Source organism: Lonchura striata, chromosome 32, assembly GCF_046129695.1.
Source record: "Lonchura striata isolate bLonStr1 chromosome 32, bLonStr1.mat, whole genome shotgun sequence".
NCBI classification, from domain to species: Eukaryota; Metazoa; Chordata; class Aves; order Passeriformes; family Estrildidae; genus Lonchura; species Lonchura striata.
The window spans coordinates 4,869,473-4,887,969 of NC_134634.1; the positions used below are offsets into that span (position 1 = coordinate 4,869,473).

General features: G+C 39.1%; 1 protein-coding gene across 1 annotated transcript in view; it reads right to left on the reverse strand.

Moving 5' to 3' along the window:
• Positions 1-2,280: 2,280 nt before the first annotated feature.
• Positions 2,281-18,497, reverse strand: part of KAT6A (lysine acetyltransferase 6A) — a 36,655-nt gene continuing 20,438 nt past the window's right edge. The window contains exons 10-18 of the mRNA XM_021535918.2: positions 18,285-18,400; positions 17,326-17,467; positions 16,721-16,882; positions 15,714-15,807; positions 14,219-14,450; positions 12,899-13,109; positions 11,546-12,235; positions 10,519-10,837; positions 2,281-7,323 (exon numbers count right to left, since the gene is read on the reverse strand). Coding sequence (XP_021391593.1) covers positions 4,742-7,323; positions 10,519-10,837; positions 11,546-12,235; positions 12,899-13,109; positions 14,219-14,450; positions 15,714-15,807; positions 16,721-16,882; positions 17,326-17,467; positions 18,285-18,400 — 4,548 coding nt within the window. The 3' untranslated portion in view covers positions 2,281-4,741. The remainder of the gene's footprint in view (positions 7,324-10,518; positions 10,838-11,545; positions 12,236-12,898; positions 13,110-14,218; positions 14,451-15,713; positions 15,808-16,720; positions 16,883-17,325; positions 17,468-18,284; positions 18,401-18,497) is intronic.

The following is an 18,497-nucleotide window of genomic DNA, read 5'->3' on the forward strand; positions in this document are numbered from 1 at the left end:
CTGCACGTAAAAAAAAAAGCTCATTGTCTTCAACATATCATACAGGACGCAGGACAGGAAAAGTAGGAAATGGACTTAGTAATTTCACTTAACTCACTAAATAATATTTTTTTTGTCCAATTTTTATCTTCTTTGGAGAAGTTGCTTGGGAAGTATCTGGAATTACAGATGATCTCTTATTGCTGCTTGTTCCTATTGCATAAAATAGGGAAGTGGAGGATGACAGTTTCAGTAAACAGACTTCCTCCTTTAGCTGAAAGGTACCATGTGCCTATATTAGCCAACATGTTAGTAGAAAATTTTCAATAATTTTATTTAATTGTCACACAGCACCATATTTATCACTTTTTCATTGAAAACAGATTTTTTTACTACGATAACTTAATCACACACTGAGATTCCACTATGTGATACAAATGACAAACATACTGACATAGTGACAACGGTCACTACCTAGAGTTCACGGGGCAAAGTATTTGGCAAGAGAGAACAAATACTGACAGAGGAACCCTTAGGAAAATGATGACACAAAATGAACAAAGTCATTATGTGCCAGTTTCACATACAGAGCTGTCCAACAGAATAGATCCTCCCATAAGGAAGGAAACAAATTCCTGATTCTCTTTGCAAGGTACTGCACCTGTTTCAAGATTAAGCATGTAGCTGGAGTCCTGCCTTCCTCCAGGTGAGATATCAATGTTTGGTGAAGTTGCTGAGATTCTCTGTATTTGGGGCAAAATAATTTTACATTCAAATCTCAACCTCAGGTTCTATTTTTAGGGAAATTATTCTGGCTGACAAACGTGATGATAAAAGATGCTGCAGGCCTTACCTCAGCTGCTGTAAACCTGGTCTGCCTCTGTCAATCTGCATTCCTCTATTACTTGCAGAGATCTTGCAGAGATCAGATCTCAGCAAGGAGTTCTTTCCCTGAGCTAATTAAGATGGTTCAGTTATTATTTAGCTTTTTCTGAATTATATCACTAATGAGCTTTCAGAACTGCTGTAACCCATTAAGATCATTCTCCTTTCAGTTACTTTCAAGAACCACAACTCTAGTCTCCCAGGCAGTAGTTTGTTGCCGTAGGCTGCATTCAAACTCTTCCTTGTATATTGAGAGCTGGAAGCAGACATTTTGGTTCACCTTTCAACTAGAGCAAACATGACAGTGTTGAACAGAGCAACTCTCCCCATGTCCACAGTATACCTGGCTGTGGCACTGCAGGAGCAGCTCTTCACATTGTGCTCTGTGGTACCAAAGGTTGTTGCTCTTCAAAACAGCCAGATTTCAAACCTGTTTTGGCTTGGCAACTCTCCCAAACCAAACCAAACCAAACCAAACCAAACCAAACCAAACCAAACCAAACCAAACCAAACCAAACCAAACCAATCCATTCTCTAATGGTAAGGTTTGATAGTTTGTTGGTCAAGATTCTAAAATAGAGGTCACCTTGTTCATTGCTCCCAAGTGTGGTTGTCATCAAGTTAGCCCACACAAACTGAGGCTGGGCTTTTTGTTGTTACTTTTTAATTAACAACCAGTTAACAATTCAGCCTTTTTGATCAAATAATGCTTTTTATAAATACCTTACCTTCTTGAAGACAACCTTGTGACAGCATATCTGTGGAAAAGCCTTTGGAAGGTTCTTGTGGCCACTGAGTCTTTACATGGCTTGGGCCAGCCCTTGGACCACAGGAGGCCAAGGCAGCGGTTCTTTGCTGAGAGTTACCATGCTCGTCACGGGGAAACTCAAGCATCAATCACACACATGCTGGAACTGTGCTTCCCTCTAGCGTTGTCGGAGCTCTGAGCTTGTGGAGAATGTGCAACAACAGAGTGGGATGGCACCCAATGATCCAATTGTGCCTTAAAGCCCCAGGGAAAGCCTTGCTAGGTAAAATGTATCATTCTCCCCCTATTCGAGCTTCTCATCACAGATGAAAGAGCAGCTGAAGGGGATGGAGGAAACTTGAAACCCACACTGCCACTTTTAAAGGACGCAAATCAAAATTACAAACTGAAACTTGGTTTTGGCCAGCCTTGGCAGAGAGGAATTTGAAGGTGGTGATTTCTGGAAAAGCTTCAGGTTTGTTCTTCTTAATTTTTCCCTCATTGGAAATTCTAGATAAAAATTAACATGATCAAGATTTCTCATAAGTGAATTCTCTTTCAGGTGTAAAAGCCCACCGGGAATCATACTCCCAGGACCAAGTATCAGGGACAGCATTCACCACTCAAATGGAAGAAAAAAAATTTACACGCACAACTGACATCCAAAATGGCTCAACATAATTTATTTTTTTATGTTAAAATGTACAGAGTTCTTTTGAAAGTACTTGCTAGAAAGGGGAAAAAAAAGTGATATTACATACAAGGAGAGGAAGGGAGACCATCCAGCCAGGAGCGTATGACATGGAGAATTACAAAGGCATCTAGGCACCCCCTTCCCCTTAGCTTACAAGTCACCATGAACAAAGTACAAAGAGGTTACAAAACAGGAAAAGCAAATATAAACAGACAGGAATAGACTCAGCTTCATTTGTACATGCGGCTTTTAGAGGCATCTGGAGCTCCTATTCACACACTCTAGAGATCTCTTTAAAGAGAATTTTATCTTTCTTAAAATAGTTTTTAATATTCTACAACAAAGATAAAAAATTTTAAAGATGGAATGAAATGAAAAAGCTCTTATTTTTAAAAGGCATCGAAGTCACTAACAGTGAGGTTTTTTTTTAATTTCTTTTAGAAGATTACCCAAGTTATCTTGCTAAAAATACATTTTTTTTTTTTAACAGAAGTGAAAAAATGGTAGGTACCAATATTACTGCGTTGGATAATTTCTTTTTATATATAGAAAAGAACTTTTTTTTTTTTCTACAATAGTTCTACAGTCACAAAGGTTTGTGGAAAAGGGAGCTGCCTAATTGATAAAAAAACCCATACAAAACCAAACCAAACATAAACAAACTAAATTCATGGCCCTCGTTTCAACAGCTTCTCCTCCTGTCTCAGACCCACCCCCACCCCCAGGAAGCAGCGACACAGCTGAAGATCTAAGAAGAGAGGGCAGCACAGTGCGCTTTCTACATGGGTTATTTGGAACTGGAATAGTATATACAGAGAAATGGGGTCCTACATAGCCTTGTACATGCTCGAAACTAAACAGAAATAAAAAGTGGAAGTCCTTTGAATTTTGCCTTTTATGGTTAACAGTTACTGGAGGAAAGTACATTTTAGTGCATCTGAAGAAACCCCAACTTTTAGATTCTTTTGGTTTAAAAACAAAAGGAATTAGTCTTATTAATGTGTCTGCATTTCTACTTCACATACAATAAAAAAAAAGAACTTTACATTAAAGGGTTGTCCCTTTTTGTATAGGGTGACATGCCAGCAGTGTAGCCAAAATTAATGTAAATTGGATTTTGCAGTAATAAACAGCAAAATCCTACCGCCTAGATCCTGCTATGGTGTTGGGACGGTTTCACTGCTGAAAAAGAGGCCGATTCCCTTCTTTTCCCACACTAGATCAAATGTGTGGCTATTTCTACAAAATGGATATTAAACACAGTAAGGGAATCAGGAAAAACATCACTGACCCCCAGAAAGCGGCACATTCAGCAACTTCCTACCCCAGACCAGGAATGGAAGAGTGACAAGGACACCACAGGGTTCTCATCCTAGTCACCAAATGCACACTTTTTCTTCCAGCATTCCAGCCAAGAGATTAACTGGAAACAGCTGCTTCTGAGCTCAGTCTGACTCAAAGGCTCAGAACCAAAACCCTTAGCATTTCCAAGTATGTACTAAAGCAGTCTGGGATCTCAGAGCTGTGTCTGACTTGCAGGTCACCAGAAGAGCATGTAACCATTTTCTTGTCCTAACAGACCATTACCCACCCTGTCCTCTTCACGACTGCCGAAGGGATACAGAACAAGTTCTCTCTTGAGATGCTTCCAGCAGTTCAGTGACAGAACATGTGTGCATGCATGCACATGTGTGCTCATGTGCATGTCTGGGTGGTGAATGGGATAATTTTAAAGTTACATTATATTTTCAGCATAAAACATACAATTTCAATTAACTCATCTACAAAAACACCAATGTGAATGGTTTATTGTTTACACTTAACTCCAAATTTTACTGAGGGTGAGGGAGTCAAGGAAAAATAAAGCTTTTTCCTGACTTGCAGAAATAAAGGTTTTCCTTTATCCTCTGTGTCCCCTTCCAAATCTCCCAATAAGTGCCTCCTGCTAGAAGTAGGAAATGTTAGGTGGGGTTTAGAGGGAAGGGTTGTTATTCTTTGATATGTCAAACATTTTACATGGCTGCAGCACTAGAAACTGCATACAAAGGGGCACAGGGGAGGGAAAAGGACATATATTGAAAAAAAAATTTAGGAAGATGATTTCACGTTACACATAGTCTGTCCACTTTGTCAGCAAAGTAAGGCTCTTTTTTAAATTATGAGAAGATTTTGTGCATGTTTCCCCTCTTAAAAACATCTGTAAGTGATTTTAGCTGTAAAATGTTTGACGATTGTGAAGAAAAGAAACACAAACAAACAAACAAAAAAAAAAAATAAAGACCAGGCTTCCTAAAAAATAAAATAAACCAAAGAAAACCCATCTAAATCTACAGCAATATTTTAACTGGAAAAAGGTCCATTTTCTCTGGTTCGTCAGTATAAAAGGTTCCTTTATTTATATTTATTTCAGTTTTTAGGATGCAAGTTGATCTTGCTCATCTTCTCATGTATGGTCCATTAAGAGACTGCTTGGGCACCCCAGCAGCATTCATGTAGCTGTGATGGGAGGGGCCAGTGTACATCATGTTTCCATGAGGATTTGGCTGCATAGGCTGCTGGGTATAGGCCTGGCTCCCCATCATTCCCATCTGCATCTGCATAGGATACTGTGCTGTCTGATTCATGTAGGCAGGATTACTGTGGTAACTGCTGTTCATCATGGGCTGTGTCATTCTGTAGCTGTTCATGGCATTCAAGTTCATATTCATGGAGTTCACGTTGTATGGGGTGGTTGGCATCAGGTTGACTCCCATGTTCATGCCCCGCTGCACAGCCAAGGTCCGAGGCCCAGCCTGCATGGCCACGGCAGGGGGGCTGCGGCCATATAGCTGCTGCTGGTGTGCGGTTGCTGAGGGCAGGGGGGCTGATTTGGAGCGGATGGAAATGTGCCCCTTGACTGGCATCTGCCCCTGCAGCCTCTGGGTATGGGGAATACCAATATTGGTAGCAGACATATTACACTGAAGCAGAGGGGATGTGAGGTTCATGGTGGTGGATGCCAGGTTTGGTGGGGGTGTCATAGTGGCTTGTGCTTGTGGGGTGCCAGCCAGAGGGTGAGAAGGAGCCAGCTGAGCCAGCCCTGTGTTGGAAAGAGAAACGCTGGTTGCATAGGAAGTCACAGCAGGAGAATGGCTATAAGGCATGGCATGAGGGTCCATAATGGTGTTTGTCAGCTGCTGCAACTTGGCTAAACTGAATGTGGCTGATGGTTGTGAATAGCTCCCAGCACCAAAATCCCCTGGAATCCTCTCATAGATACTTATGTTACCAGTGCTGCCTGATTCAGGTATTTCCATGATCATAGGTGCTGGGGTGAAGCTGTTGTTCATGCTACACTGAGATAATGGAGGTTGCTGCTGGGGTGGAGGTGGGGGTTGTGGCTGCTGGGACTGAGGCTGCTGCTGTTGTGGCTGTGTTGTTGGTTGCTGGTTACTTGGGGGCCTTTCTACTACACAGCTCTGAGGTGACTTGATATTACAGTTTGCTGTAGGCTGGACATTGTTTTGCTGCATCATGCTGCAACTGCTGCCAATGTTTGCCATTTGCTGAGTGACAACACAACTGTTCTGAGTGAGGCTGCTAGAAGAAGACAGTCCTCCATATGAACAGCTGCTCTGGGAAGAGTTATTTCCACAAATGCTGCCTCCCATAGTGGAGTCATAGCTGCTGGGGTTTTCATAATTCTCTGTAGTGCTCTCAATGCTGCCAAGGTCACTGAAGCCACTATCCACCACCTGCTGAGAGTGGTCCGATACTGAAGGCACATCCATCATGGGGCTGGTCTCCATGTTCTGCATAGAGGGTGCGGACAGGGATCCTTGTTCAGGACTTATCTGTGTGTAACTGCTCTCCAGAGCAGGCACATTTGGGCTGCTGACAGAACGCACAGACTGGCTGGGGTGGGACTGAACAGAGGATATTGGACTGTTGTGTTCTGAGGCCTGGCAATCTTCAACCATTGATATCTGAGGATCCTCCTCAGTCTGGGTATAACTCTGCAAGGTCTGACAAGCTGCAAGAGTTTCTTCACAGTCCTGGTAAGCTACGTCATGCTCATTGCTTTCCTCCTGTGTCAAGGACTGAACTGCTTGAACAGTTTCAAGATCTAGTTCACTATGAGGAATCTCCTCCTCTTCCTTTAATTCAATTAACCCCTCTTTATTACTTTGCTCTTCTTCGTGATCATCTTCAGACCCAGGGACATGCTCTGAGCCCACTGATGTCTCATTGGAAGCCTGCTCTTCCTCAGAATCTGCCTCTGCTTCATCTTTTTCTTTTGTGTCTTCTCTACTGCTTGGTATGCTTGTTTCTAAAAAACATTCTTGCACCTGAGGCTCCTCCTTCACCCCTTCTTTAACAGGCTGTTCCTCCAATTCTTTTTTCTTCAAAGACTCTGGATGACCATCATCTTCATCATCAGCATCATGATCTTCATTTTGATTTGTCACTACTGCAACTTCCTCTTCTTCCTCATGGTCATGTTCAGGTTCATCTAATTCTTGCTGCTCTTCTTCTGATTGCCTCTGCTCTTCTAAAATCTGTGGCTTCTCCTCCACTTCCTCTTCTATCTCAGGTTCTTTTACTTCTGGCACTGGACTGCTGTTGCTGTCCATAGGAGAAACTGCTCTTACTTCACTGCTGGCTATATCTTCCTCTTCTCCCTCTCCTACCTCTTCTGCTTCCAGATTCACATCTTCCTCTTTCCTTTCCTCAGTGAGAGGCAGGTCCTTCTGCTCAACACATTCTTCCTTATCTGAAATTTTGGCCTTACGTCCTGGTTTTGAATTAGCTACCACTTCATCAACTATTTCATCCTGAACTGATAGTGGCACCTCTTCTCGGTTCAGTTTAAAACCTGGTTTTCGACCAGGTCTTTTCTTCCAGTGGACTGGTTTTCGGCTTTTCCCTTTTGGCCATCCCTTCTTCTTTTTCATAGGTGTGGAAGTATCTGGCTCGAGTGAAGAATCCTTTGCTTCACTATTCCTCAGCATAGATAACTGTTTCAAGGGTGGGTTACCTGAAAATACAAATTGAAAGACACTGCTCAAACATTTTTGTTTGACCTAAGCATTCATGGAAGCCTTCCCAAGCATGCCCAACATGTTTAAGAACTTCAGTATTAGCTCAGAAATTTATCAGAATTTATTTATTAGCTTAGAAATACCAGTTTAGAAGGATCAAGGTGTGCTTGTTAGCAGCATGTTGCACATTACATTTTCTAAGAACATCAGTGTTTTAAAGATTTTCCATATTCAAAGCTCTGAGCTTCTAATACACAATTCAAATTAAGCTCTAAGCTATGTAATGAAGTCCTGAAAAGACAAATTTTATTTATAAAATATGTTCACAAATGAATGTGTTGCAGCATACAGGAACATATGAAGTTGCAATAAAAGCGTATTTCCATTTAGATTTGTGCATCTGCTTAAGAAAGGAAGTAATTTCACATTCTTCATAGCCTTATGCTTTTTAATGCCAATAGAAATACACAGATGCCTGAATTTGGCTAGTAATTTTTAATTGAAGAAATCATTAACAGGAAGCTGAATTTCTCTTTCATCTTTTATTTGATGAAGCAAGATTTGCATTTCAGTGACTTTCCAAACACTCAAACAGGTTCAGAGCTTATATAGCCAGAAAGGAATGTGATTGCTTACTGAGAACTTACTGAATAGTATAAGGCATTCCATGAATTAATTTTGGTTTGAACCTGTCAATTAGGACACTCAGTGGCATTTTATACAACTGTAAAAGCTGAGTTACCCTTGCCCTACTCAGACATGCATTTACTTTAAATACCTCCCTCCAATGATACGTATTCTGAAAAAATTCAGGGTATTAAAAAAATGAATACTGAATTTTAAAATCAGTAACTCCTTATGCCATCCAAAAATAAGTATTTGGAATGTGCATAAAAAAAGAAAAGGTCTGCCACAGTCAGCCAGACTATTGTTGTACAGGAAGAAGGTCACACTATTTTCATAGCATTCATTAAAGCATTAACACTTCAACCCTTAGAAATAAAATCCACCTCTTAAAAAACCCATCACTATTTCTCTTCCCTGTCTTCCACATTTCATATCTGCTACAGAGGATTAGACTTCCCACATTCACAGCAAAACTTACAAGTAGAACCAGGAAAAGCAAAATAATATAGCTCAGCCATTACCAAGCTTCATCCTCCCCTACACAACACTACTCAAATTGCACAGATTTGGTAGACTAAAGACAAATAAATCTTGGCTTTGACACCACAGAACACCTCCTGTCTTCCAGAATGCCTAACCCTAACTAAAAACTGGTCTCAAATCACCACCCTATGCTATCCATTCTCGTTGCTGTCCTGACAGAAATCAGAACCTATCCAAATTTTCATCAGACACCCATTAAAGAAACTGCAATGTTGCATTTCATTGAAATCTTAAAACACTTTTAGTGCATTGCCTCAGCTAGACATTAAATTCTCAGCAGAAAAATCTGGCCCCAAGTCAGAAAGTTATAAAAAGAAAAAAAAAAATCACAAGCAGGTTTCTGTAGTGATGGGAAAACCTCCAAAATTTTTTCTAAGACTCTTATAAACATTTCTACCTCACAGTTATGATTAAAATAGTCTAAATCTGAACCATTTGTTAATTGCTGCAACACTATATTTTTGAATTGTCATAAGACAGTGCTGTCCTTCTTGCCCAGCCTATTTTTTATTCAAATAAAAAGCCAGCTGTTTATGCTGTAGATGTTTAGGTAACTGACAGCACACTGTATTTTCTCTAAAAGCCAGTTTTAATATGTATATACAGAGGCATCTACACAGAAGGCAAAAGCAGCCAACAGATACTGTGTGATGTCAGAAGCAGCAATACCCTAAAATAATATGGTTGCTACTTTATTACTTCAGGAGTTCTGACTAATTTGCAGAAGTTCAGGGAAAAAAAAAAGCAACAGAAATGAGACAAGGGAGCAGAAAGCACTAAATGACAACTATTTATAAAGTAAGTGAGCCAGAAATTTATCACTGTAGTATAAAATGGGAGTGAGTTAAAACAGTGGCTTTCAAGTAGCATTTTTGATCCCTGGGCACTTAAAGGACTATTTCTAGTCTGAAAAAGATGGTTTAAAATCACTTATTTTTAAAAGAACATGTGTGGAATCTCTAAAGGGGGATTCCACGGCATCTCCATCAGAAAACATTCAGAAGAGCACAAACAAAAAAGATGTAAAACAACAGATCTAGTGGATTGGTCTCCGACTCCATAGTCATATTAATGATGATAGAGTATCACAAAATTTATTTAATGACTAATCTTATCACAACAGAATTTTAAAAAACTAATGGTGTAAGATGACTGTGCATGTATTCCCACCAAACAAATTTATGCTTTCTGCACATGTTTGCACTAAATCTACAGTTATATGCTATACTAAGGATTTAAGAGTTACTGATGCTAAATAGATAGTAATCCTGGCTATTATTATATTAATGCTTTTAGTATTAAAGTACTTTGAAAGAAAAATTATTCTCTGGTAACCACAGCCTAACTGAAAGTCATCAATTAATGAAGTAACATTTTTTTCTTGTCGGATAATGGCACCGTACTTGTTTTGCACACAGTTGTTAATTTTTATTTCACTGACTGCTTCGCACTGTATACCCCATCAAAACAACAGGACATCTAATAAAGAAGATTGCTAATGGAGTAATGACAGATGCGTCTTCTGAATTGTCAGTCGACTCTAAGCAACCAGTCACAACCAAATTATTTTGTTTTATGAACTGAAGGTTCAGAGAAATTTAAGGAGATATGAGAAGCTGAGAGGGGGAACATGCAATGTGATGAAGAAGAGAATATGAGAAGAGTCAATTTAATATTTCCCTTTGTTATGGAAAACTGGGGGTTTGCCAGTTCATTTCTGTTTTATTTCTGTAAGTGACTCTGTTGCATAGGTTTTTCCACAAACACAGATACTAAATTCCACTAGGAAAGCTGAATCAAAAGGATGGCCTGGGATCAGGTCATTGCCAATAAGAAAGTTAAATGTATGCACCATGTTTTCGTAAAAGTAGGCAATGTCTGAGGCTAGTTTGACTGGTAATTTATGCCTAACCTACATTTCAGCTGGAAGTTACAAGCCAAAGAAAGCAGCTGGTTTTGTCATGAGCTGTTATCATCCAACACAATCTATCAAACTTTCACTAGTGTACCACCATACATACCATTATTGTCATCAGACTCCTCTTCATCTCTGGACTTCCTCTTAGAAGAGGGTCTATGCCTGAGTGTGTCTGGTTGGGCTAAGTGCTGAAAATATCCACTGGATGAAAGTTCACTCTCCTCCTCTTCATCCTCCTCCTCCTCCTCTTCCTCCTCCTCAATCTCAAATGTAGGCTCTAATTGAGGCATTGGTCGTTCAGAGTCTGAGTCTTCAAATGGTTCATCCAGCACTTCTGTGGTTTCCGAGATTGTTTCAGTGACAACACTGCTGTTGTGGTGCTTACGTTTGCGGACCCGCCTCTTCCGATGAAGAATTGGTTTCTGAATGTGGAAGGTGGGAAGAGAGAAGATATTTTATCATGTGAAGTAGAAATCAAACACTAGATAAATACAAAACATGAGCAGCAGAGAATTCCCTTCTAGAATCCAGAATTCACTAGAAATACTGTCTGGAACCTGCCACTAGTTAGAATTTAAACAGCTAAAGCTAAGACCCCATCCATAATAGCTGGAACTTTAAACATACTACAACACAGATATGAATAGCTTAGAATAAGGTGCAAAAATGATACAGTAGAGAACTTTTTAGTGAAGAAAGCATTTGCTTAGACACACTGATAGAATTCACATCTCCATGGTAAATAACTTCAAAGACCTTTACACTCTGATTTCAGTTGTTCAGACAGCATTTTTTTTTTGCAAGTTTCTTTCATAAGTAGGACTGTATCTGTTTCTATTTTGCATGACTGAGAAAAACTTCAATAATTAGATTAGAAAAAAAACCAAAAGCACAAGATTGAGGCTAGACTCACAAACCCTCACACTCCTATCTCTGATTCACCAAAAACCATCACTAGAAAAAGTCAGCAGGAAGTACCCTGCAGAGAGAGCTCTGGAACACTCCCAGAGTGCTCCCTGTACACTTAATACAGACCTTGTGAACTGTACCATCCTTCAGAAAGCCCTAACCCACTGACAAAACTGACTGGATAACAAAGAGTCAAAAAGAACAAGAAATAAGGCACACACCTTTCGTTTCAATGTTGGCTTGGTGAGAACAGGTGGAGAGCTTGATCGAGGACTCACAGGCTCATCATCTTCCTCTTCACTGCTCTCACTAAAACACCTCAGAAGTGCCCTATCACTATCACTGTAGCGCCGGGGTAATCTGTCGCAGTCCTCTGGGAATCTACATTTCAGTGGCTCTGTGTTCTTTTTCAACTGCCCCCTCCACCTTTCCACAGCTTCACTGTGCTGCCGACGGGGAATTGCAGATTTTTCACCTTTGCCATACTGTCCGTGGGAAGCTGCAGATTTTTCATCATCTTCAGCATACCGGCCTCTCGAGGCTGGAGATTTCTCCTCACATTCACCACATCTTCCTTGCAAGGCCACTGACTTCTCACAGTCACTGCACTGGCCTCGTGAGGCTGCTGACTTTTCCTCACATTCACTGCATCGTCCACTGGGAACTGCTGTTTTTTCCTCAATGGGCAATGCTGGCTCCTTCTCACAAAAGGGCTCATGCATTTTTTTGCTCTTGCGCTTCCATCGACCTCTTCGTGATGGCTGACTGTTTGCAGGAAGACTATCCAGGGAAAAAATGTGCTTGTTTGGTCGTGCAGAATTGGCTGGAGCAACAATGTCTGGCTTTTTTTCAGTCTCCGTTGGTGAGTAAGGCTCTTGCTCTTTCTTCTCCCATGACACAGATTTTACCATCTGATTTAAATAGAAACAAATAGATTTCACACTTACAATTTCAGCATAAATGTCTATCCTGAATTTGATTCCACAAAAGTGTTTGAAAAAGAAGTCAGAAAAGTTTAACAAAAGTGCCTTTTAAAAATCTGGGATTAAAATAAGATTTGATCTTTAAGAGATTCATGTAGTGCTACTTGTTACTCCTTTCCTCAGAGGCGATAATGTGCCTGATTTAACTTCCCAACAAGTCACTTCAGTCAACCATTCAGTGGTGTGCCAGTATGCTGACTTCACCTTGCTACAGTCAAACATAGTATTTGTGCAATTTTCAATAAAAAAAGTAAGAAAAACGTGAAGCTGTTTTTCCATTAAAATGCACCATTAGTTTAATATAACTACAGTAACAGTAGATAATTTGCCTCTTAGTATTCTATCAGTTCTCACCACCTGATGCAAGAGTGCAACCCCTTCAAGGATTGCTCTCTAGACTATGCCTTGATGTTTTCTTGAATTTTATTTTATAATCTGAAACCATAAAAATACATAAACTAACTATGACTGCATTGCTTTTCATGATTATGATAAATGCATAAGCTTCACATTTGAAATTTTGTTAGCACTGCCTCCAAAAGCATTAAGTACAAACTACATGCCGCAGAGAAATAAGAGATTCACTCTTACACTGGTCTCTGGATCCTTTTCTTTCTGCTTTTGTTGCTCTTCATTTTCCCCATCCTCTGTTTCCTCTTCTTCATCTTCAGAGACAACTGAGTTGGAAACTATAACAGGTGTCCAACGCAGACATTCTGCATCCACATCAATAGGTCGGACATTAGTTCTAAGCTTTGCCATGTGTTCCTGGATAAGCTTCTCCCGACGTATGATCACAAATCTGAACAGCAATAATACTCTGATCAATAACAGGTGACATACTGTATATGTTGTCATGTCAAACAGATATATTACAGAAAATATATTACTCTCAATCACCGCTGCCATAAGTAACTTTAGAGAGAACAGAAATGCATTAAAATAGTACAATTTACAGTACCATCTGACTACCAGAGAAAGCATCTCACAACTGAGGGAATGTTAAAATTCTTTAATGGTTAATGGTAAAGCCATTATCCTTCCATGGGTAACATTCAGCTGCAGAGTATAATTTTTATTATGTACAAGGCGTATACTGTTTGGAGAATGAGCAATATAAGGTGAAAGCTACTGAAGAGAAATAAAAGGACTGCTCAAGAAAAGCTGCACTACCCACTACGGTAGTCCCACTACCATAGTGCATTTTGTTTAAGGGTCTGAGAGAAATATCATGGCTTAAAGGTATACTGTGAGATGAGAACATAAAGCTATTCTCAGGTTTTCCAAATAAGTTTCAATTTTAACACAAACACAATAGAATACTACCCCTCTCATCAAACTGCTATGGTCTGAAACAAGACTAATTCTCAGAACTCCACTTGACTTGTCAGCTGAGCAAGCAGGCTACCTCTATTCTGTACCAACACACTTCATCTGTCCCAGTGATCTGTCCCACTCTTCAAGCATTCTATGTCAATCCACACACAGTTTATGGCATTTTTGAGACATAGGGAAAAGGAGGGAACCGACTGTCTGCTCACTGACTGAAAGTAAGGAGCAGATCTGCCACTAGAAAAGGGATGTTGCTCTTCTTTGCTCTATTTGCGAGTGTATTAGACTGATTTGGCTGAGGGATACCAAGAAAACATGACCAAGAAACCAATTTGCTCTCTCTCACAGCAGCAAATTACTCAAAATTCTATATCTGCAGTGCCACACAGCTGGACACCTGTACAAGCTTTGGCACTGAATGATTCTTGTATTGCACATGAGTACCATAGTCTCAGTATTTGGAAACTGGAGTCTTTAGTAAAATCAAGTTCATTAGATGTGACTTGTCTTCAAACACCATTAAATTTCAGTGAAATACATCAGAAGGTATTTGGGATTACATGGGACTCCTGTACTCACTGATCGCTACGGAAGTCAAGCATTCGTAGGTGGTGCAGAGTGGAAGTGATATCTTGAGGGCAGATTCCAGTCAGCTTACTCAATTTCTTGATGCTTAATTGCTTGTCACGTTGATGATAAAGGCACTCCAATATTACACTTTTCCAATAAGCCATATATGACAGGCGCCCGAGGTCTGACAGGGGCTTTTCTGGTGATCCTGCTTGACCCTCACGCTTTGAAAGCAAATAGCCTAAAAGACACACATGAAAAAAGTGTCAAAATATTAGTTTCTGTTTCTACCCTGACTTCTACAAAGGCCTCATATAATAGCTTAGTGCTGTCTACAAGATGTAGATAACAACTCTGAAGGATACTTCGAGTTGTCAGGCCAATTTTTTATTTGCTTGTTTACACTCCTGTTCTTCAGTGATCGAGTAAGATATTTCTAAACTCTGCTGCCATCAGACACTGACTATAGGTAATGCCACGAGATGGCAGCAGGTGCCTACCTAGAAATCACACGAAGCCTGATGCACAATTACAATAGCAATTTTGGAAATGACAGAGGAAAAACACACTCTTAAAACTAATATGAATAATAATTTTCTTGAAAATTCTCTACTGTCAAACTTCAGGACTGTACTGGAGAGTACCAAGCTCTATTTGTAGAGATTTCATTAATCTAATACTGTGATACATTGCACAGGTTCAATAAAGACCGAGAGGTTATATTCTACCCAGTGAGACAAAAGAGGATGGATGCAGGAAGATGACAAATGTGCTTTCTCACTGCTGTTCTACCATAACCTGCATTTGTTGACTTTTCAAGATATATCCTTGAGTTCTTTTGATTCACCAGTATTTTCAGGAGAACAAAAACTTATCTACAAAAGACATCATTCTCTTATCGTTCTACCAGTAGAATTTTCCTCTGAACATTAACTCCAAAATTTGTATGTCCACAGGGAGGGCTATATTAAATTGCCCTAGGCATAATAAACAATGTATAGTTACAGGGGAAGTTTCCCATGATGTTCCACAGATACACATATGAATCTCAGAATTATGTGAGCATTCAGAGCTTAAGTATGTCTGGTTTTATTGCTCTCAAAATTAAATTAAAATGTAAGACAGTTTTGCTTAAGACACTCATTTACCTAATCAAACTGCTGAAGACTTCCACAGACCAAGTCTTACAGCTGGCTTTCTGTATAAGGAACTACATGCACAAGAAAAGCTTCTGCTAAAAAAAATCACTATACTGCCACATGCTTTTAGTTTCTACCTTAAACTGCTTACACATAAAACTTTGGAATTAAGGGGGAAATTATCAATTTGTCTTTAGAGCTGAAGTTCCAACAAAAAGAGTAAATGGTGAAGTTCAGATGATTTTGTGAGCTTAAGAAGCCTTTGTCCCGAGATGCGCTCTATTTTGAAAAATATCTGCTTCTACTGTTAAGTCCTTTAAAATATGAAAAGACAGACTGAAAAAAGTAAAGAAAAAGTTCCTTACTGAAGTCAATTAGGAACCTGCCATAGCCCTTACGCTGGTATTGTGGAAGAATCATTATACAGGAAACATTGTACTTCTGTTGGCAGTGTTTTTCCTGTTGGAAAAAAAAGCATCATATTGAAAAAACAGATCAGTAAGAAATATGTAAGTTCCTCTGTAAGAATACGTAAGTAGTTCTATATCAAAAAGTGAGACAGAAAGCCACAGTCAAAGTTTCTTAGGATCGATAAAGCCAAAGGAAGAGACAATATTAAAGCTCTACCATCATTTCAGATAAGAAAAGCAGAAAGAATGAAAACTGACATAACCTTTTGCTTAGATAGTATACAGTAAAGAACATGGGCTGCAGAAAAGGTAAATTCTAAGAATAAATCTGAAGGCAGCTAAGCTAAGCAAAAGACACTGCAATATTCCAGTAATTCTTTAAATGTTCCAAGCATAAAGTATCAAAATCCAGTCTCATATCTGCTGTTCTGAATACTAAAGAAAAAGCTTCAAATAAAACTACTTACAATAATTGAAATAATTAAGGATAAAAACCTTAAGAAAAGTTCTATCTGAAATCTTGGCCCTGTTCCCTCAAAAAAAAAAAAAAAAAAAAAAAAAAAAAAGGCTTCAAATAATTGCAAAGTTGCCAAACTTGTTTGGAAAACAATGTATATACAGAACCAAAGGTGATATGAACAGAATTACCAAGCAGTTCTTTCTCACAAACAGTAGTAACCAATCTCCACCAAGAGCAGGAAGTAATTTTGAAAGTTTTTTTTAACCACTAAGATGCAGTACAAGTTCCTTAGCAAGTATATGCTATTCAATATTACAGGAAACTTGGGTTTACTAACTGGTGGTCCTCTGAATGGAAGATAAATAAAATATGGTTGCAACAGATGTCTATACCTGTATTACATCATTTATTATATAAAATGCAAGAGCCTAAATTACAACAGTTTAAAGAATCCAAAGCAACACTACTCTTCATACCAAACAATTTGTACCCGAATACTTACTTTGGAAAAGTAGCCAACAAGGTGACAGCCCTTAACATCATTCTGCGTCAGCACATAGAAAAGAAATGGCTCCACATCATAATAGAGAGTCTTGTGATCCAAGAAGAGTTTAGCTAACAAGCACAAATTCTGGCAGTAGATAGTGCTGACATTGCCATCAACCTTAGAGACATGAGGAAAAGTTCTGTCACTCCATTTGCTGTTATGCAAGGACAAGCTTCACTCAAGTATCCCTGTACATTTAAAATGTCTTAACATGAGAGAAGGCTTCTCTCACAGGTAGCATTGCAAAGGACTTAAAACTTCCATAGAACAGAGACTGTGACCAAGTCACTGTTACACTCAATAGCTTAAGAGACAACTTTAAATTATTTTCTGTAAAATAAAATACCCAGATTTTTACAAAGTGAGTCTTCTTTGTTTTACAGATGAATAATCTATAAACAAGGTAGTTCCTACTGGCTGCTTGCTTGTTGTTCTTCACTCCTGGAAACTCAATGTTTCAAGAATGAAGCTATTTAGGACTATGAAAAATTCATCACATGATTATGTGTTGAGGACCCTAATTTACAGATAGGAGCTAGCAGCTTCATTTTCTAACTTACCTCAAAGACTGATATATTATTTTTTCTGTAAATTTCATTGGCTGGAGGATGAAACCACCCACATTTTTTCATATGCTGTTGGAGAATAGTTCTGCTTTTCATGTATTTTAGACAGAATTCACAAAGGTACAACTTCGGCAGCCTGGAAGAAAAGATAAAGAAAGAAAAGAGACTGAAGACAGAGACTTTTGTATAAACTTCCTTACTCCTGCCAACAGAGAGCTTGATGAAAACAAACCCAACATACACTCACTTTGTGTGTGTGCTAATGAGGGCAAAACCACACTACCACAGTTAAAGTTATGACACTTATTCTGTAACAAATGCATATTAAAAAAATGCCCTTAATGCCCTGCATAATGACATTTACATTATTACGCTATGCCAGAAGAAGTATATTAAAGTCCTAGGAATAAAACAGTAACCCCTCCCAGTTTTGCACTAATGATGCAAGGAGGGATGAAATAAATAGTTCCTATCCCCTTCTTCTCATTGTCACAGACACTTGAGTGATGGGTCATATCACCACCTACCCATTTGTTTTAAAACTGTTTTACATACTACACTGACATGAACAACTGGAATGCAAGTATCCCAAAATTATTGTGATTTAACTCCATTTATACACTGTAGCTTCAGCAGGAATGTCTGTATAACTAGAATAATTCCTCATGAAAGACCACATGTACTTATTAAATGTCAGAATAAAGAGTTTCACTTAATTTTCTTCCTCTAGCTATAGCCCTTAGAAGTCATTTGTCTTTCTGAATAAAGTTCAAAGAGAATGCAGTTTAGACAATTTGCAAAGTTCTTAAGCAGGAGAACAGCAAAGCAACTATATGTGCAGCACAGCAGAAAAATATTTCAGACACCAAAATGTAGGAACCACCAAATTTCTATGCCTGCTGGACTACAGCTTTCCCTGAAGAACACTGAAGAACAACAAAGAAGTGTCTTACCTTGAGTATTCCTGTGGATATGGGGAGGAGTACCAGGTCTGGATTTCGTATTTGCCAAATTCTATAACAGAAGGGCAGCGGACTTGTGGATCAGGAGGTCCAGTCACCCCTACTTTCTATGCAAGGAGAAAAAAACCCTTGTTTTTTTATGAATTTCCAATTGAAAGACTTTTAAGATTAAATAAATTAAAACATTTTTATCTACACAGTCCA